The 21,966-nt window shown below is 36.6% G+C and overlaps 1 protein-coding gene across 5 annotated transcripts in view; it reads right to left on the bottom strand.

Annotated features, from left to right (window-relative positions):
* The window catches only part of USP25 (ubiquitin specific peptidase 25), a 161,008-nt gene that overhangs the window by 97,016 nt on the left and 42,026 nt on the right, over positions 1-21,966 (bottom strand). For 3 of the 5 annotated variants that reach the window (XM_010833272.1, XM_010833273.1, XM_010833274.1), the window contains exons 4-5: positions 15,036-15,172; positions 1,368-1,530 (exon numbers count right to left, since the gene is read on the bottom strand). In XM_010833272.1, the coding sequence (XP_010831574.1) occupies positions 1,368-1,530; positions 15,036-15,172 (300 nt within the window). The remainder of the gene's footprint in view (positions 1-1,367; positions 1,531-15,035; positions 15,173-21,966) is intronic. The other 2 variants (XM_010833275.1, XM_010833276.1) reach the window with 1 other exon arrangement.

Raw genomic sequence — 21,966 nt, 5'->3', positions numbered from 1 at the left:
AAACAAAAGCCCAGGTCCAGACGGCTTCACAGCTGAATTCTACCAAAAATTTAGAGAAGAGCTAACACCTATCCTGCTCAAACTCTTCCAGAAAATTGCAGAGGAAGGTAAACTTCCAAACTCATTCTATGAGGCCACCATCACCCTAATACCAAAACCTGACAAAGATCCCACAAAAAAAGAAAACTACAGGCCAATATCACTGATGAACATAGATGCAAAAAACACCTACTGATTTTAAAAGACTCATTAGAAACACTAAATGAGCTACAGTTCAGCTATATTAGGAAATTAAGCACAAATATTAATTTTCCTAAAGAGCAATTAAAACTAAGAGCATGTTATTATTCATAGATTATTTTACTTAAGGAGATTGTTTAGTTTAAGGTTTCACAATTTGAAAGATAACATTACCAATGTCTGAGAATACTAAAGAATTATGACAATAGTCATATCATGTAAGAGTTAAAAAAAAAAAAAAAAAAACTAGTCCAAACTGAGAAGATGGTTATCTATGCATACAAATATTTTTCATTTTAGAATAAGAAGCTCAATAAATAATTCCAAGTTAGAAAATGTTATTCTTAATTTATTTTTATTCTTTCATTCTCACATATGTATTGAGAATTATTTCTCAATCTATTTCCTCCTAAAATAAAATGTCCTCTTTTATTAAAAAAAAGTACTTAAACGACTATAATTATTGAATGATATTTTCTATTATATATAAATAAATCTGATCTGACTCTCACACACACACACAAAAACAGTCTTGGTTTCATATCTTGGTTATGAAGTGAAGTGTGAGTCACTCAGTCACGTCCGACTCTTTGTGACACCATGGACTGTAGCCCACCAGGCTCCTCTATTCAAGGAATTTTCCAGTCAAAAATAGTCGAGTGGGTAGCCATTCCCTTCTCCAGGGGATCTTCCCAACCCAGGGATCAAACCTAGGTCTCTTGCATTGCATTGCATTTTGTTTTTACCATCTGAGCCGCCAGGGAAGACCCATCTTGGTTATATCCTTTCCTAAATTTGCAGGGATTTATATATAAAAATATTTTCTTTTCACTCTGACAACAATTCCCAACAACAGATAAGGAGGAGAAATTAATTGTGAATAAGGCATTGACAGTGTTTTATCGTGAAAAGTCCACACTGGGAATGAAGAACAAAGTGGAGTGGGGAATACTGCAATCGCCAAACTAAGTTAGTAGAAAGGCATATTAAAACCTTGTTTGCAGTGTGTGTGTCTATGTGTGTGTCTGTGTGTATGTAGATATATAACAACTAAAAAGAAACACAACTCCAACTCACTTTTCACTGCTGCCAGGCCCACCACATAAGATCTGCATAAAGATTCTTACCTGAATAACAGCACTAAACCAGCAAGTATTGCCAACATTCTTTAGTCCAACAGGAGCTTTGTCCTGCCTTTTTCTATCGTAAGGGTTTCGAGAATCTCTCCAAATTTCAGTAGGTGTCCTCTTCAAACATGCTTTATTTTCTGCTATGCTGGCCTCAAGAACTCTTAAACGATAGGTAGAAAATAATGGTGAAAAAATACAGCATTAATTTAGCACTGTACGGTAGAAAACAGCATACTATAAACTAAGGATTTTTATAAATTAAGGTCTAGACAATGCATTTGGAAAAGGAATACTTAACACTAAATTTACTCAAGTGGAGGCTAGTTTTCTAGAACATAGCATAGTTCTAGTTTTCAAGAACATAGTAGTAGCAATGCTAATAGATCAAAACACAGGCAGCAGTTTTTCCTCAGAAAACAGATTTTAATCACAAAAAGATAGCATTACATAATAGGAAATAGATATATTAAGTTATATTTCAACAAACTAGAAGCTTAGTATCAGGAATATAGCACCTAGATAAGTTTTCTGAAAAAATCATTGCATTGAAGTACATATTTACAATATACATAATGATTAGTTTTCATTAGAATTTCTTTGAAACACCAAGAAAATTAAAAATTGAAAAACACTGCACTTTCATCCCTCTGATCATTAATTTCCTTTTCTATTTAAAAAAAAGTTTAGGTAAATTCTAGGGTTCGTTTCAGTTCTACATAGCCATACTCTACAAAAGCTACTGAAAAATAAAGGGAGAGAATATTTATGTGTTCACTTCATTCCCCAATAGTTTGCCTAGAGAAAAATCTACTGCAGTAAACTCCTACATATCAGAATAATAAAAGATAAACCTCTTCAAAATAAGTACATCCACAGAATATCTAAAACATATCTAAACACGGCTAACAGTACTGCTTAATGGTGCATTAATGCTTAAGCTGGAATCAAGATTGCCGGGAGAAATATCAATAACCTCAGATACGCAGATGACACCACCCTTATGGCAGAAACTGAACAGGAACTAAAAAGCCTCTTGATGAAAGTCAAAGTGGAGAGTGAAAAAGTTGGCTTAAAGCTCAACATTCAGAAAATTAAGATCATGGCATCTGGTCCTATCACTTCATGGCAAATAGATGGGGAAACAGTGGAAACAGTGTCAGACTTTATTTTTTTGGGCTCCAAAATCACTGCAGATGGTGACTGTAGCCATGAAATTAAAAGACGCTTTACTCCTTGGAAGCAAAGTATGACCAACCTAGATAGCATATGCAAAAGCAGAGACATTACTTTGCCAACAAAGGTCCGTCTAATCAAGGCTATGGTTTTTCCTGTGGTCATGTGTGGATGTGATAGTTGGACTGTGAAGAAAGCTGAGCACAGAAGAATTGATGCTTTTGAATTGTGGTGTTGGAGAAGACTCTTGAGAGTCCCTTGGACTGCAAGGAGATCCAACCAGTCCATTCTGAAGGAGATCAGCCCTGGGATTTCTTTGGAAGGAATGATGCTAAAGCTGAAACTCCAGTACTTTGGTCACCTCATGAGAAGAGGTGACTCATTGGAAAAGACTTTGATGCTGGCAAGGATTAGGGGCAGGAGGAGAAGGGGACGACAGAGGATGAGATGGCTGGATGGCATCACTGACTCGATGGACGTGAGTCTGAGTGAACTCCGGGAGTTGGTGATGGACAGGGAGGCCTGGCGTGCTGCGACTCATGGGGTCACAAAGAGTCAGACACAACTGAGCGACTGAACTGAACTGAACCGAATGCTTAAGAGCATTTTCTCTTAAGCAAGAAAATGCTGAAAAACCCTAATCCCTACATATAAACTAATCATGCATTTTGTCTACTCAAGACATGTGTTACTTACTATTCCAAATTATCATGAATAACTCATTTTATGTTCACTCCAAAAATCTTAGTAAGAGATTTTTCAACTTTTTGGCTTCTTAAAAAAAATCCCATTCATGCTACACTATTTTTATCCTAAAGATTTTGCTCTATTAGATCAATGTCAAACTAATACAGCTATCTTCCTTAATTATGGATGAGAAGCAGAATATTTTTCATCTCTGACTTTGTAATATGACCTTAGATACAGTGCATTAGATTCCAAATCAGTATTACTTAAAATAACTTATATGAATATAGGATAGAGTTTTTCTTTGGGAATCAATTAAATCACATAGGGCAGGGGTGGGGGTGGGGAGAGCAGAAAACACGATACATTAAAATGTAAAGGTCAAAGTAAACTCACATATTTAAAAATAAACAGTTTATACTTTTAAGAGTGATCTAACATTAGCAGCAGTAATCTTTGCCCAACTATCAACTCTCACAAGGAACCTCAGCCCCTAGAGGTTTTTTCTCTTATTTAACAATAAACAGTGCTAGAACTCCTTGGAAGGTATTTAGTTGATGATTAGGGACTTAAGAATATCAGGTTTATCTGGAACATCCCACTCCAATCAAAAATGAGTTCTCAAGAACATAAAAGGGAAGTAAGTCAAAGAGCCAACTTGAGACTTTCTACTGTTCGTTGCACAATTTAGCATGACACAAGAAAAATCAACTGTACAAATTACATTTGTACAAGGTGACCACCTCGAAAGAGAAGTTAACACATAGTATACAAAAGGTAAATACAACATCAAAGTCTATTTTATATAAAAAAGGTATATTTAATCATTTTTTGACTTACATAAGTGGGAACAATTTTCATTTGAAAAGTCTGTTCCTTTTGTTACATATGTATATCTAGAAGTATAAATTAATGAATCTTATTTCCACACTGGTAATCAGAAATGAACAAACTAAAACAAGCAATGGGTTCTGGGAAAGGTAGCAAACATACTACAAACAGGAAAGAATTAGTGCCAGTGGTCATTTATTAGTTGGTGCAAAAGTAAATGTGGTTTCAGACCCTGAATTTTAAATCATTATAACTAGGTTCAAACACACCTATGTTAAATCAAAATAGGAACCATTACAATTAACACATTTTTGCCAATGAGAAATGTTTGTTTATTCCTATAGCATAAAAATCTGTGCTTCGAAAAAAAAAAAAAAAAATCTGTACTTCAGGATTCAACAAACTCCCTCCTGCTGGTTGTAGAAGTGTTTCCCCTGCAAAAAGATGTCGAGATGCTTGAAGAAGTGGTAGTTGGTTGGCGAGAGGTCAGGCGAATATGGTAGATGAGGCAAAACTTCATGGCCCAGTTTGTTCAACTTCCAAAGTTATGTGACGTGTGGTCAGGCATTGCTGTGGAGAAGAATTGGGTCTTTCCTGTTGACCAATGCCGGCTACAGCTGTTACAGTTTTCAGTGCATCGCATCAATTTGCTGAGTATACTTCTCAGATATAATTGTTTTCCTGGATTCAGAAAGCTGTAGTGGATTAGAGGGCAGCAGATCACCAAACAGTGACCATGACTCTTGGTGCAAGTTTGGCTGTGGGAAGTGATCTGGAGCTTCTTCTCAGTCCAACCACCTAGCCGGTCATGGCAGCCTGTTATGTAAAACCCACTTTTCAACACATGTCACAGTCCAATCAATAAATGGTTCATTGTTGTTGCACAGAATAAGAGAAGACAACACTTCAAAATGGCAATTTTTTGATTTGTGGTCAGTTCATGAGGTGCCCACTTATCAAACTGTTTCACCTTTCCAATTTGCTTCAAATGCCACATAACCACAGAATTGTCAACACTGAGTTCTTGGGCAACTTCTCGTGTAGTTTTAAGAGGATCAGCTCTGATGATGGCTCTCAATTGGTCACTGTCAACTTCTGATGGCCAGCAACTGAGCTCCTCATCTTTAAGGCTCTTGTCTCAAAGTTTTGCAAAACTTCTTGAACCACCACTGAACTGTACATTTCTTTAGCAGTTCCTGGGCTATATGCATTGCTGATATTGTAAGTTGTCCTTGCTGCTTTACTACCCATTTCGAACTCAAACAAGAAAACTGCTCGAATTTTTTTTTCTATCATCATTTCCACATCTAAAATATATATAAACAGCAAGTAATAAGTCATTAGCAAAAAAAAAATGTGCATTTTAATGACATGTAACTACATTTAAGAATGTATTCCAATATCAAATGGCAAAGTTCAACAATGCAAAACCACAATTACTTTTGCACCAACCTAATATAAAAGACAGAAGAGGCATTCAGCAACTGACTAGCACTGGTGGGCAGGTATAATAACCATTAAAAAAAAAAAAAGGATTCTATAGTATATTCCAAAAGCATAAACTAGTCAAAAGTCAAGGAGAACTACACTCATTCATAAATCTCCTAGGTGCATGATCCTCTACCACTATATGTTTTTAAACTATTTATAATAATATGTTTTTTAAACATATATGTTTAATATATGTTTTTAAACTAGTTATAATAAAATACTAACTTAAAACTCTAGTTATAATAAAATAAAATAGAAATAACCCTTTTTAATGCCAACACATCAGATCACTTGTATCATAATGACCAGGCAACAGGTCACGTAGACATTAGTTATAGAAAACTTCAGAAGAGTTGATTTCTACAAAATACACCCAATCTAGAAAAATTAAAATCTATACATAAGTCACATGAGTTTAGTAACAAAATGAGACTCGGCCTCAAGACAACACTGAGTAAAACTAGGTCTCCTGCTCCCCATACCTGTCAACAACCCATTCCAAATCTCCAATTCAGACTGCTCTGAGATAACAATATTCTTCTAATTTCAGATCTAGTTAAGATTACTAAAAACCAGAAGGTATTATTTTTAAATGTTTCAATATAGTTAATTCAGTCACCCTTCTCTTCATTCCCCTTCCACCAAGAAAATACATCTCTTGTTTTTCATGGTGGGAAATGTATAGCCTCAAATGTATTTTCTAGGACCAAGCAGCTTACCTGAACTTTTTATTACAAGCTAGGAGGGAAAGTCAAGAATATAAACTGAAGATACCATCTCCCCAGCATTCCCATGGATCTTTTTTTCTACAAAGGAAAAGTTGGATACAAACTGTAATAACTGAATAGAGCTCAAGATAGATATGTTCCCTGCTTCTCAAAGTGACCTAAGATGTAAAAAAAATTTTAAGTATATGTGCATGTGTGAAAGTGAAAGTCACTCAGTCATGTCCGACTCTCTGTGACCCCAGGTACTACACAGGCCATGGAATTCTCCAGGCCAGAATACTAGATTGGGTAGCCTTTCCCTTCTCTATGGGATCTTCCCTATCCAGGGATCAAACCCAGGTCTCCAGCATTGCAGGCGGATTCTCTACCAGCTGAGCCATAAGGGAAGCCCTTATGTGCATGTGTATACATAATTAAATGTATATAATTATACATATAACTGAATTCAGTCATATGGTAGAGATCATCATACATTATAATAAAAATGTTTTAAAGACATAGACTTATAATTCTCCATATGTGTGTGTTAAGTTGTTCAGTCACATCCAACTCTTTGCAACCCTATGGACTGTAGCCCACCAGGCTCCTCTGTCCATGAGATTCTCCAGGCAAGAACACTGCAGTGGGTTGCCATTTCCTACTTCAAGGGGAGTAGACTATTGAAAGTCCCTTGGATAGCAAGGAGATCAAATCAGTCAATACTAAAGGAAATCAATTCTGAATATTCACTGGAAGAACTGATGCTGAAGCTGAAACTCCAATACTTCGGCCACCTGATTCGAAAAGCCAACTCAGTGGAGAAGACCCTGATGCTGGGAAAGACTGAAGGTAAGAGGAGAAAGGGAAGGCAAAGGATGAGATGGTTGGATGGCATCATCAATTCAATGAACATGAGTTTGAGCAGACTCTGGGAGATGGTGAAGGACAGGGAAGCCTGGCGTGCTGCAGTCCACTGGGTCGCAAACAGTCAGACATGACTGTGAGACTGAACAACAGGCACCACCACCTCCAGGGGGTCTTCCAGACCCAGGGATCGAATTCATGTCTCTTGTGTTTCCAACATTAGCAGGTGGGTTCTTTACCACTAGTGCTACCTGGGAAGCCCTCTAATATTCCTTAACCACGCAGTAATATGGTAGAATTATGGTAGCTACAAATGGTCGATGAAAGAATGCCATGACTTTGTGATCTCCTTGATTTAGAACTTACAACATATTCAGTTTTGTAATCACTAGGGACTTACAACATGCTCCAGTAGGTTTCCTCCTATGTCTGCCCCCTGGCTTTTAAAGGACCTTATAAACACATTTATTACACTGCACAAAATTCTGAACCAACCAGTCTCTCCTATCAGCATCAGAGGATAGAAACAGGGATTTGCTTCATCCCTAGAGCATACTTGGTTAAAAAAAAAAAATGGAGTTAAACAAGTGTTTGAAATATAATGTTAGATATCAGATGTTGCTATCTCTTTGTTATTATTATTATTATTATTGTCATTTGGCAAAGCCCAACCTCTAACCCAAATATGAGCCCTCCAGTCCCAAGTTCTTGTCCTTTTTGAGAGCCCAGGTCTGGCACTATGAATATAAATTATATATAAACCAAGTCCTCATATGGGTTCCTTCCTGGCCTCACCAAAGTTAAAAGCCAGTGATTCTACCTAGACTTTAAAGAGAGAGTGAGAGAGAGAATAAGAAACAACACTGCAAATCTCAGAGCTCAGAAATAGCTTATAACAAAATGTAGCATACTGAGAAAGGAAACCCCCAAAACCGAAAGAGATGACAAAACATTTTTGCTCTTTTCCTTCCACACACTATGTTGAAGGAATCTTGAAAGCATTTACTTATAGTAAATGTTCCCATTCCTAGTACTGATTTTGAGGGCTTTTTGTGTGTGTGTGTGTGTGTGTGTTTATTTAAAGCACTATAGAAAGTATTCACTTTGATCATTCAAATCCATTTTATGCAAGCAACATACTGGAAAATTTTCATGTCACTTAAGCTATACACATCAACTGGAAAAAAAAAATTAAAGAAAGAAGGTGGAAGGGAGGGATAGAGGGTGGAAGAATCATCTACATTTCCTTTAAAAAAAAAAAAAAAAGCTTGGTATTTTGACTGGGATCACACTAAATCCGTAAGTCAATTTAAGGAGAGCTAACCAGTTTTACAATCTTAAATCTTTCAATTCATAAAATACAATATATTTCCAATTATTTCCATATTCATTAATATGTCTCAGTGTTATTTAATAATTTTCTTCTTAGAAGTTCTTACACATTTCTTTTTTATTCCTGGTCTTTAATCGTTCTATGTGTTATAAATGGTAGTTTTAAAATATTTTCTCCTTATCATTCTTTATTATACATAAAAATATAACTTTTTGTATATTATCAATTAACATAGATAAATACATTGTTTCCTGGTAAAAGTATTTTACTGAAAGGTGATTTGTATATAAGATACACAAAACTTAAATGTACAGTCCAGTGAAATTTTTACCAATGAATACATCTATGAAACCACCACCCAAAGATATAGAAAATTTCTATCATTCCCAAAAATTCTCTCATGCCCCTTTTCCAACAGTGTCCTCTCTAGTTCTCAGATAATCAACATTGTGACCACTTCTACCACCATAAATAAATTATGCTATGCTATGCTAAGCTAAGTCACTTCAGTCGTGTCCGACTCTGTGCGACCCCATAGACGGCAGCTCACTAGGCTCCCCAGTCCCTGGGATTCTCCAGGCAAGAACACTGGAGTGGGTTGCCATTTCCTTCTCCAATGCAGGAAAAGTGAAAAGTGAAAGTGAAGTCGCTCAGTCGTGTCCGACTTTTAGCGACCCCATGGACTGCAGCCTACCAGGCTCCTCCGTCCATGGGATTTTCAAGGCAAGAGTACTGGAGTGGGGTGCCATTACATGCCTGTCCTTAAATATCACGTAAATGGATTCATAGAGCAGTTACTCTTTTGCATCGTCTCTTTCACTCAACATGTTGCTTTGGGGATTCCCCCACATTTTTTTAAAGTATCTGGAAAATGTTTTCCATTACATTGCTTTGTATTCCACTGTGCGAATGTACCACCACTGTTAACTATTCTGCTCTTACAAATATTTGGTTGTTTACAGTTTTTAGTTATGACTAATAAAGGCACTATGCACTCCTTTCTCAAGGGTCTAGACCTAGGAGTGGAAACACAGAGTGTGCTAAGTCCAAGCATAATATATGTTGAAATACACTAGAAATTTTCAGTTTTCCAAAGTGGTTATACCATTATACATTCTTACCAACAATATATGACACTTTCCAACTGCTTTACATACTTACCAATATTTGGTATGTCAGTCTTTCTAATTTTAGTCATTGTGTTGGCTGTATAGTGATGGCTGTTCTCCAATGAGGTGACTCACCAAGCTTGCACCAGAGATTACCACTACTGCTGTAACCTATCATCATATCCCACAGGGCAACTAGTCCACAATCATTTACTGAACACCAGTCAAAGAACTCTGTGTTTTTGACACAGAAACTGCACGTTGGATATGTAACTACTTCCAAAAGCAGATCTGTTTCTCCAGTGGTAAGCAAGCTCTTGCCCACTCCTCACAGACTGACTACACTGGCCCTTTAATCACCTTCCAGTCTGCATTCTGACCCTTCTCAGAACTATCAGTGGTGCCTCATGGCTGCTGACACTTTTTTTTGAGTTACAGTTTTGCTCTCCCACTCTGACTGGTCATCTCATCCCATACTCTTGAGGCCCTTGAAACTAATGTTTCATATTTTCTACTTTTTCAACTTGCAATCTGACAATGGTATACCTTTTATTATAAAAGCCACTCAAAAAAGGAATGATAGTCAAAGAACTGGATGGACCTTCTACACTCTCTACCGTCCATGGACATCTGGTATTATTGAGCCTTAAAATTATCCTTACAAATTCACTTCAAAAGATTTGTAAATGCCATCCCTCACCTACTCCTGTTCCAAACATCTTCTTAAGGCATTTAACCCTCATAACTGCTTCCTAGGTATTGATCAAGATGAAAAGAGTGAGAGTTATAGAAACCTATAACTTTTAGGTTATAGGTTTTTAAAATTCAGAATCCTGCCCCAACCATTCCTGGACATGTTGCTTTATTCTTTCCCCAATGACAACTCTAGGCTGTCCTGCTTGGTAAACCCTCCAAGTGGCTCCCACACTCAATTTATATTCAGACACCTAAAATTCTTTGTTGGACTGAATGATGTTAGAGTGTAAAAATAATTACTTGGATGAGCACACTGCTCATCCAGTTCCTCTACAGTGGCCCATGTAAGCCAAAGCGGGACGTACGAAGAGGATGCGCGTGCATGCATGCTAAGTCACTCAGTCATGTCTGACCCTTTGAGACCCCATGGACAACAGCCTGCCAGGCGGCTCTGTCTGTGGGATTTCCCAGGCAAGAATACTGGAGTGGATTGCCATGCCCTTCTCCAGGGGATCTTCCTAACCCAGGGAATGAACTCGCATTTTTTTACATCTCCTGCACTGGCAGGTGAATTCCTTACCACTGTGCCACCTGGGAAGCCCCCATGTAAGCCCAAGTGGGAGGTACAAAGCGTCCATGTAAATTTCACAAAAATGTTATTGTTTCTCTTGTATCAGCCTATCTGGGTGAAACCTCAGGTACAAGTAGGAAATTATTGGGGAAAAAAGGTAAAATCAGAACTCCTAGAAAGGGACACACCGATTTTGTAGCAGTGGAGGCACTACAACCACCCCACATCTCTGAGTACGGGATATGGTAGATCCATGAACACGAGAAACATTAATAATTCTTTGTCTTTCAGAAATGACTTTAGAGCCCTAATGAGAAAGAAAAACACCCGATAAGGCCACCCCATATCACAGAATTCTGGCAGTTATTTTTTTTCCAATCACTGAAAATCATTTTTCATTATTTTCCTGTGTCTTATTGCCATGTAAATTTGCATAATTTGTAACTTTCACTGTCACTATTTTTAAGACAATTCTACCTTTTTTCTCTAAGAAATTTTAAGATTTTCTCAGTCTTAAGTGTTCTGGAGTATCACTAGAATGAATTTAGGTGTGGGCTTCTTTTAATTTTTCTAATGGAATTTGTAGACTCATGAAATTATAAGTTATCTTTTCACTTCTAAAAAATTTCTGTGATGATCTCTTTAAATTCTGCCTCTGACCCACTCCTTCCTCTCCTTCTGTAACATCAATTAATGTATGTTAGACCTACTCATTTTATTTGCCATGTCATTCAACCTTTCTCCATATTTTTTATCTTTTTAGCTATCTTTTACATGTTGGGTAATTTCTTCTCATATAGCTTACAGACTACTAACACATTATTTAGCTATTTCTAATCTATTAAACTTGTGTTCTGTTTTTTTCTCCTTTTTTAACTTAATAATTCTTATTTTCATTTCTAGAAGATATTTTCACAGTTCTTTTTCAAGTCGAGATTTACTGAATTACTAAAGTGACACAAATTTCTGCTGCACAACCATGGTACAATTTCTCAAGGGCAAATCTCATCACTTCCAACAACACTCCCCAAGCCAAGAGAACTATCTTTGCAGTATTATAGGCGTTTTGGAGAGGGGATACTTCTGATTTACCCTTAAGGTGAATGTCATACACTGACAGAACCACTTTATGAGGGGAAAGCTTCCCACCTGATTACAGACAATGGCCTTTCACGTCCTTTTCCCATATTCAATAAAGATATCAAAACTGAAACTCAAGTTTATATGCACGAGCAAATTTCATCATGCCAAAAAGTGAATTTCAGCATTTCAAACTTATTTCCTTGGGTACGTTCTTTCACTTTGCTTTAATCTGATTAGAGCCCTTACTATCTGAACAACCCTATAATACTTTCAAGAGATCTTAAAATATTTTATATCCAACAGAAGCAACACATTTTGGTTGATTACACTAGAAAATTTGTTTTAGTCTACCATATTTCCTGACACAGTTGAAGGCAAGCGGTTTGTAACAATTTTAACTAGAACCTAGACCTACTTTCTACCCAACTTAGTCATTTCACGAAGCAACCATTTTCACAACAAATATGCCAAGCCTAAGCTAGCCACATGCAATTTACTAACAAATTTCAGCCATCCATACTCTACTTGTTCCCTGTCTGAGCAGTAATAAATACATCCAATCCTGATGTTAAAAAGTAACTATATTAAGACGTACACTTTTAAAATGTTCAACTTAAGAAATTTTACCATGAAATTTATGGGTGCTGAAACAGAGTACTCTATGATGTAAAAAGATAGGTTTTAGCATATCTAGTTATACACAGTAACACAGTATTCCAAGTGTGTGAATTCATATTAAAGTATATATACTGAAATACAATCATAGTCAAATGACTCTGGGATTTTATTTAGAAAGATTTTGTCATCAAATAGTTAAATTCACTTTTAAAAATACTTTTTATAAAATATATGTTTAAATATATTTTACCCTTTGAATTTAGAGCCCTAAGTCTTAATAAAATTCACTAGAATACTGTAGTTGTCAAATGTCTAACTAGAATGCTCATCTTCCCTTATTTCTAATACAATGTGATTTATAAATATGCTTATTTACTGCATGTTCCATTTAACATTTTTTGTTACCTGATATTATAAAACCTACACATATCAAGAAAAAAATTACACTGTGCAACAGTAAATACTCCTACTTTAACGGACTATAATTTTATGTAAAATTTGTCATATAACACTATACCAAGTCTCTGTAATGTTATCTACAATAAAAATACTTGCAAAATAATTACTATTTAAGGGTATGCTAAAATTAAAAGATCAAGAATAAGAAAGAACATTATCTTAAAGAGATTTTTTCCATTTAGACAGAAATTAATATCTTAAAATATATATAACATATAGTGAATATAATAAAGATTAGGAATAATATAAGCTCCTTCACTTTCAATTTTTTTAATCTAATTATTACATGCTATTTTAATTACAAAACACAAGATATAAAACTACTGATACTAACTTGGTATATAATCCTCCAGTCTTGTTTCTATTTATGCAGTAATGTAAATCACTATATACAAAATTATACATGTACTTTAAAAAATATTTGTATCACAGTATATGAGCATGCTAAATCGCTTCAGTGGTTCTGACTCCTTGAAACCCCATGGACCGCGGGCTGCCAGGCTCCTCTGTGCATGCGATTCTCCAGACAACAACACTGGAGTGGGTTGCTATGCTCTCAGCTAGGGAATCTTCCCAATCCAGGGATCAAACTCAAGTCTCTTATGTCTCCTGCATTGGCAGGCGGGTTCTTTACCACTACTGCCACCTGGGAAGCCATATATTACATTTATCATCTCTTTTTCACATAATAGATCCTCATTCCCCTTAAATATGGATTTCAACTGATGTAGTTCATGTTTAAAATATTTCTTACAAAGCTTAAGTATTATCAAATTTTATAGTTATTCAAGACAATTATATCAATTCCAATTCATGTTTATAAGACAAAACCTAACTTTATAATTTCTCTAAATCCTTCAAAAAATCAGCCTAAATAAAATGACTGAAAACAGATATGCACTTTTGGTTTTTATTTAAAATTACTGGCATTAAATGATATTAGCTACAGTTAAAGAAGAATATGAGTTTTAATTAATTCTTACCATCTTAATATATTACAAAACAGTTTCCAAAGTAACATTTAGAGACATTAAAAGGTATTACTATGAAAAACTATGTGCCTTTGCTAATAAACATAGCATTTTGAGACATCTCCTATCATATAGTAATCTCAGATTACTTAGAAATACACTATTAAATACTGTGTCAAGGGAAATTATGTGAGAAAGTTGGTACATTCTGCTACCAAACAACTCTGTTAACAGGGAAAAGAACACTGGAGTCATAAGACTCATCTTAGCTGAGTACCTTTGGAAAATCATTTAACCTCTTCAAAGATAAATTTCTTCCACATTAAGATTAAATTGCCCCTGGCTCCAAAGAGTTGCGTAGATGATTATTGTCTGTTATAATTTAAAGTTTTTTTTTTTTTTTTTTTTTAAACCAAACTTATTTAATTCTTTGGTGGATCAAACTGTTTCAAACTAAACAGCTTTGGTAATTAAATCAAAAGATGCAATCTTGGAATCTTGCTCATTTCTTTAAAAAAAAAAAAAACCTATTCTGATCATATTAAAGATCAGAAGTGGGCAAACTATGGCTCATGGGCCAAATCTAGCTGGCTGTCTACATTTTTGTAAATCAAGATTTACTGGAACACAACTGTACTCATTAAATTATGTACTACCAGTGGCTGCTTTTACACTATAATGCTAGAGTTGAGAAACTGCAACAGAAACCAGATGGCCAACAAAGCCTAAAATATTTACAACTGGCATGTTACAGATAAAGTCAGCTGATTCCTGCTATAAATGACTATAAGTTGAATTGGACAATGGATCCAAAAGGAGTTAAGGAAGAAAAAAACAAAATCAAAGTAATATTAAAATATATGCTTAAACTTAATGCCTCAAAATGCCACTACAAAACTAAATCTAAGATTCAAATGCAATGAACATTCTAGTTACATAAAATATAACAATACTGAAGTTTACTAATAGTTTATTTAGAATAATAAAGTACATCTGTGTGCCTCTTCAAGTTAAAGTTAATTATTATTTCTATTATAAATAGTACTTATATCTATACAAATTGCATTTTTACCTGCTAATGGCTTGCTCCTCATCAGTTATTCCAGTCTCCCTGAATGCCCTGTTTGATTCCGCCAAACTCAAGGCAATTGCTCTCTGAAGATCATCTTTATCATCTCCAGTAAGATCAATCACATCTGAAAAGCAAAACTATGTTTCTCAAAATTAAGTCAACCAAAATGAAACGTAATTCCTAATGGAGATTTTATACCCAATACACCCTTTCAAATCAAACCCAGCACCAACTTAGTTCTGTACAGGAACCTCTCCAAAGAGAATGCAAACACATTTTAAATTGGTTATACTTTGCAATTTAATGTTCTTCCCTATAAAATTAAGAGCATAAATATTTTTCATTAGAGAAGACTCAATACTATGAAGTCTCTGATTAAAAGCTAATAAGGAGAAAGACTGCTAAAAACAGGTTCTATAATAACAAAAATTGAAAGCAACAATTAAACATTTACATTTATGCTTTCTGAAGTTAACCCACATATACACATGTTGCAGTTAGTACATATAACCTAAACATTTATCAAAGTATAATAATTGAGCTCTCAAAGTTATGTTCCAGAAACTAATTGACCATGTTGTTGTTTAGTCACTAAGTCATATTCAATTCTTTTGCAACCATATGGACCATGGCCCACCAGGCTCCACTGTCCATAGGATTTCAGGTAAAAATACTGGAGTTGGTTGCCACAACCTCCTCCAGGGGATCTTCCTGACCCAAGGATCGAACCCAGGTCTCCCACACTGCAGGTGGACTCTTTACCGGTGAGCCACCAGGGAAGCCCAATTGACCATATATACTTATATACACTTTTAAAGCCTGAAAGAATGTATGAAGCTGTTAACAGTGGTTAATTTTGAGAAAGAGGATTAGGGGGAAAAAAAAGTATAAGGATCTCTCGCTTTCTATTTTCTGTTCTATGCTTTTTGTTTAATTATAAAAAGAAGTTTTCATTTCACAAAAAGAAAATATACACTACTAAATGAAATGTTTTCTTCAATGAGAATAAAATAAAATAGTCTTGATGCTGTAAGTATTCTTTCTCAAAAGAATAAAGTCTACAACTATTACCACATTCAGAAAAACTGCCTTGTAATCCAATTTCCCAACATATATTGATCTACCTCCTTAACCCAAAAGTGATTAATTATACCTCTATTATCATTTAAACAATGGCAAACCATAACATGTTGCTAAGTAAGGGATTACAAAATAATAGGATGAGAAAGAGAAAGAAGTATAGCTGTTACTATCTTATCTTTGCATCGCTGGGATTATGCTGGTAGTATTTTGGACAAGTTTTATATTCATTTTGTTTATTTGTATTTGAGAAATGTTAAAAAAATTTTTTTCCTTTGTAATCTGAGTATTACAAGAGTGAAACAAGAAAAAGGAGTAAGGAGTGGGACCTAAGGTGTCTGAAAGTGACCTACCATCTGAAAGTAAAGTGAAAGTCCCTCAGTCGTGTCTGACTCTTTGCCATCCCATGGACTATACAGTTCATGGAATTCTCCAGGCCAGAATACTGGAATGGGTAGCCTTTCCCTTCCCCAGGGGATCTGCCCAACCAGAGATCAAACCCAGGTCTCCTGCATTGCAGGCAGATTCTTTATGAGCTGAGCCACAAGGGAAGCCCATCGAGCTAAGGGTTATATTAACTACTTAAAAAATTTTATCACACTTAGTAATAAAAAAAATACATCAACAGATTCAAAAGTCTACTTCTATTGTTATATACATTTTTTCCTCCAAACAGTAGCTTATAGAATACTAAAAATATTAGGAATAACAGTTGGCCATCAGATCAGATCAGTCGCTCAGTCGTGTCCGACTCTTTGTGACCCCATGAATCGCAGCACACCAGGCCTCCCTGTCCATCACCAACTCCCAGAGTTCACTCAGACTCACGTCCATCGAGTCAGTGATGCCATCCAGCCATCTCATCCTCTGTCGTCCTCTTCTCCCCTTGCCCCCAATCCCTCCCAGCATCAGAGTCTTTTCCAATGAGTCAACTCTTTGCATGAGGTGGCCAAAGTACTGGAGTTTCAGCTTTAGCATCATTCCTTCCAATGAACACCCAGGACTGATCTCCTTTAGGATGGACTGGTTGGAGTCCAAGGGACTCTTAAGAATCTTCTCCAACACCACAGTTCAAAAGCATCAATTCTTTGGCGCTCAGCCTTCTTCACAGTCCAACTCTCACATCCATACATGACCACAGGAAAAACCATAGCCTTGACTAGACAGACCTTTGTTGGCAAAGTAATGTCTCTGCTTTTGAATATGCTATCTAGGTTGGTCCTAACTTTCCTTCCAAGGAGTAAGCGTCTTTTAATTTCATGGCTGCAGTCACCATCTGCAGTGATTTTGAAGCCCAGAAAAATAAAGTCTGACACCGTTTCCACTGTTTCCCCATCTATTTCCCATGAAGTGATGGGACCGGATGCCGTGATCTTCGTTTTCTGAATGTTGAGCTTTAAGCCAACTTTTTCACTCTCCACTTTCACTTTCCTCAAGAGGCTTTTTAGTTCCTCTTCACTTTCTGCCATAAGGGTGGTGTCATCTGCATATCTGAGGTTATTGATATTTCTCCTGGCAACCTTGATTCCAGCTTGTACTTCTTCCAGTCCAGCGTTTCTCATGATGTACTCTGCATATAAGTTAAATAAGCAGGGTGACAATATACAGTCTTGACGTACTCCTTTTCCTATTTGGAACCAGTCTGTTGTTCTGTGTCCAGTTCTAACTGCTGCTTCCTGACCTGCATACAGCTTTCTCAAGAGGCAGGTCAGGTGGTCTGGTATTCCCATCTCTTTCAGAATTTTCCACAGTTTCTTGTGATCCACACAGTCAAAGGCTTTGGCATAGTCAATAAAGCAGAAATAGATGTTTTCTGGAACCCTCTTGCTTTTTCGATGATCCAGCGGATGTTGGCAATTTAGAAGACTTTTTTTAATTCCTTAGACAGTATAATTAAACCTTACAAAAGTGCAATAAAGTGAAAGTCACTCAGTCGTGTCCAACTCTTCATGATCCCATGAACTATATAGTCCATGGAATTTTCCAGGCCAGAATACTGGAGTGGGTAGCCATTCCCTTCTCCAGGGTATCTTCCCAACCTAGAGATCGAACCCAGATCTCCAGCATTGCAGGCAGGTCTAAAAAAATTCAATCAAGTAAAATGTGGAACAGAGTTACATAACAACTGCAATGATACACCTGTCAGCAGGCCAAAGGATTCATATGTCTCGTTTACAAGTCCATCAAACCACAGCTGTAGATGGATGGTGTCACTGGTGTGTGTCATCATTCAGTCCAGCTGAAATATTGATTAAAGAAGCTAGAACTAGAGAGGCATGAAATGGACTCACAAAAATGAGATCATGGTCATTAAAAATGACTAAAACTTGGGTGACTAAAGAGAGAATAATAAAGTAAAGAAAATAACTTGAAAATCACAAAGAAGCAAACAGGTTTGGAGGACTTGATCAATTAGCCCCTCAAGACTCCACTGTCTCATCTTCCTAGTATGCTTTCTTCAACCACAGAAGCTGAAAAGATTAAAACAACCAACCTATTTTCCTGATTCACTTGTAGTTAGTTGTGGATAAAATTTAGGTTCCACCAATCGAATATACTAGCATGAGATGTGAGAGGCAGCTATGAGGAGGAAGGCACTCTCTTGTGGCTTTTGGCTGTTTTTTTTCCAGCATGACTGAACAGATGTGGGCTGCCCCACAGTAGCAATCCAGTTTCCAGCTTCCAGCTTGAGGATGTCAAGAGAGAGAGTAGAAGTAGTAACCAGACTCTGTGCTCCAGTGTCCAGGCACAGCTTAGTGGCAGTTACTTAATCCTGGCTGGCTCTCCTTGGGCAACAGCTATAAAACTATGTTCTCAACTGTCCCATGGCAGTCTCCTGATTCACTGTCTCCCTGACTGTGGCAGATGGAGTAGCTTTGCTGGCTGGCCAGTCCTGCAAGAATCTGGGAGTCATTTCAGAAAGCTGAGCTAGAGATCCTTCCTCCAATGCTCCCACCAATTTTTTTTTTAAACAATCTAGTCCCCTGTATTAAATTTCTTCTTTGAAACTATCTAAAGTGTTTACTGTTTCACAACTGACAAGTAAACTAAGCTGGCTAGAGCAGAAACTCACTTCGAAATAGCAACAAGTTATATTTCGAGCTTTTCATAATTCAGCAATCGTAACTCGAGAAACACAAAAGCAAAAAGTAAGGCAAGATGCTTTTAATCCTATTTCATAAACAAAATAACTGAAGTTGTGAGAAATGAAATCTAATATTATAAGAATAAAAGAAAGGTAGACAGGCTTCAAATTTAAGTCCTCAAATTATTAAATCCAGTAGTCTCCCCTCCATACTAGCAGTACCCAAGTGTAATCCATGGATTCTTGGGGATCCCCAGTGACTCTATAAGGGAAGGGGTTCCTTAAGTAAAATATGCTCTCATAAAAAATGTTATGATGTTATCTGTCTTTCCTACTATGGTCACATTTACAGTGATTATGCAAAACAACAGTGCATTAAACCACTGTGTCTTAGCACAAATCAAGGTAGCAGCATCAAGTTACATAAGCAATTCATTATATTACAACTATACACACTCAAATTCAAAAAACTCAAATTCAAAAAAAAAGCCAATCTCTCTTAAATCCTTAATAAGCGAAAACTAATTTTATGAAATCTCAAACATTGTGTCACATGGTCTTTACCTCTATGTGACAAAACTGAACATACTCACAGTAGTTCTGTTATGTACGCAAAGTACGCTGTTGCTAAAGAAAAACACACTAGTGCATTGCTTGAGCTGCAGGTTGAACTCAATGAATTTTCTTCATGGGGCACTGTTTTTACTGGATATTACAACTGATAAACTACAAACAATGATTATTCAGACATCAGTATTTGACAGACATTTTCTCAAAAAAAGGGCAGCCTGTCACTTGAAAAACAAATGAGACTATTTGCTGCCAATGATAACTATAGAATTTTCAAGCAGAGGTTGCAACTTCAGAAAACTTGTTTCTATCACTATGAGAGTGATATCTTCCCAGTATAAGGCTTTTCTGGTGAAATCAAGTGATATTAACAATTTTTATTTGTTTTATAATATAGATGTTCTTCCAACATTTGGAAGGAAATCTTTTCCAAATTACCAATGCATTGTGTTACTAAATCATGCATGGATTAACAAGTCAATCCAAAGAGCAAGGCAAGATCCTCGGAGCATCTTTTGTTCTAATACTTGGTCTCTGACCCAGTTCCTGACAAAAAGCTTCTATATCACTTGGCATTTCCTAGGTGACAGGAGCATCTTTTGTTCTAAAGAGATGACTCTTGGGGGCTCCAGACTGACTTCAGGATGGGCCAGAAAGACTAAGTCATGATGAGAAGCTTGCAACTTGGAGCCCCATGTCCCATCCTCTAGGGAGATATATATGAGGGACTGGAGATTAAGTTAACAAACAATCAAGCCTACTTCATGAAACTGCCATAAAAATTCCCAAAGTACAAGGCCTGGAGAGCTTCCAGGTTGATGAACATATCCATATGCTGGGAAGGTGGTACATCTCAACTCCACAAGGCAGAAACTTCTGGCCTGGGACTTTTCTAGACTACAGAGGTGTGCTCTATACACCTCTCCATCTGGCTGTTCATCCTTTATCATAGCCGTTAATATAATAAACTAATAAAAAGTGTTTCCCTGAGTTGTGAGCCATTATAGCAAATTATCAAACTTGAGGGGGTCACGAGAACTCCCAATTTGAACTCAGGTCAAACAGAACACAGGTAACCTGGGGACCCATTACTTGTGACTGGTGTCTAAGGCAGGAGTTTTGTGGGACGGAGAATTTAGCCTGTGGCATCTGCTGCTCACTTCAGGTAAATGGTGTCAGAATGGTAAAACACCCAGCTGATGTCATAGAACTGGTCATATATAGGGAAAAACAACCTCACATATCTGGTATCAGAGGAATTAAGTGTGAGCAGAGGAAGAAAAAAGTAATTATAATCTTTAATGCTAGGAAGACTGACTGACCAGACTATCGGTCCTTAATTGAAATTCTGAGATTTGCTCCTTTAAGCAATGGAGAAGGTTTAGTATAGTTTCACTTTAATTACAATAATTTTCTCCATGATGTTCATAAAGCTTCTTCTTTCCATAGGTTATTTTAGAACCATACAGCCATACAGCAATACTGAATTATTATAACCTACATGCATATCAAATACACATGATTTTAAGAACAGATATTAAGAAAGTAAAATGTTATTTTAATAATGATTGATCCTAAATTTAATCTCTTTCTAGAGTTTAGTAGAATGATTTCTGTAAAATATGTAATGAGCTATCAATTTCACAATGGAAAATAATCCTCTATGATTTTCTTACGTGCTTATTCAAAAAAGGAACAGAACATGCTTTCAGTTCAGTTCAGCCACTCATTCGTGTCCAACTCTTTGCGACCCCATGGACTGCAGCACGCCAGGCCTCCCTGTCCATCACTAACTCTCGGAGTTTACTCAAACTTATGTCCTTTGAATCAGTGATGCCATCCAACCATCCCATCCTCTGACGTCCCTTCTCCTTTTGCTTTCAATCCTTCTCAGCATCAGGGTCTTTTCAAATGAGTCAGCTCTTCACACCAGGTGACCAAAGTACTGGAGTTTCACCTTCAACATCAGTCCTTCCAATGAACACTCAGGACTGATCTCCTTCAGAATGGATTGGTTGGATCTCCTTGCAGTCCAAGGGACTCTCCAGAGTCTTCTCCAACACCACAGTTCAAAAGCATCAATTCTTCAGTGCTCAGCTTTCTTTATAGGTCAACTCTCACATCCATACATGACTACTGGAAAAACCATAAGCCTTGAATAGATGGACCTTTGTTGGTAAAGTAATGTCTGCTTTT

Source organism: Bison bison, unplaced genomic scaffold (assembly GCF_000754665.1).
Source record: "Bison bison bison isolate TAMUID 2011002044 unplaced genomic scaffold, Bison_UMD1.0 scf7180017863372, whole genome shotgun sequence".
Lineage (NCBI taxonomy): Eukaryota > Metazoa > Chordata > Mammalia > Artiodactyla > Bovidae > Bison > Bison bison.
This window is presented reverse-complemented; position numbering and strand designations above follow the sequence as displayed.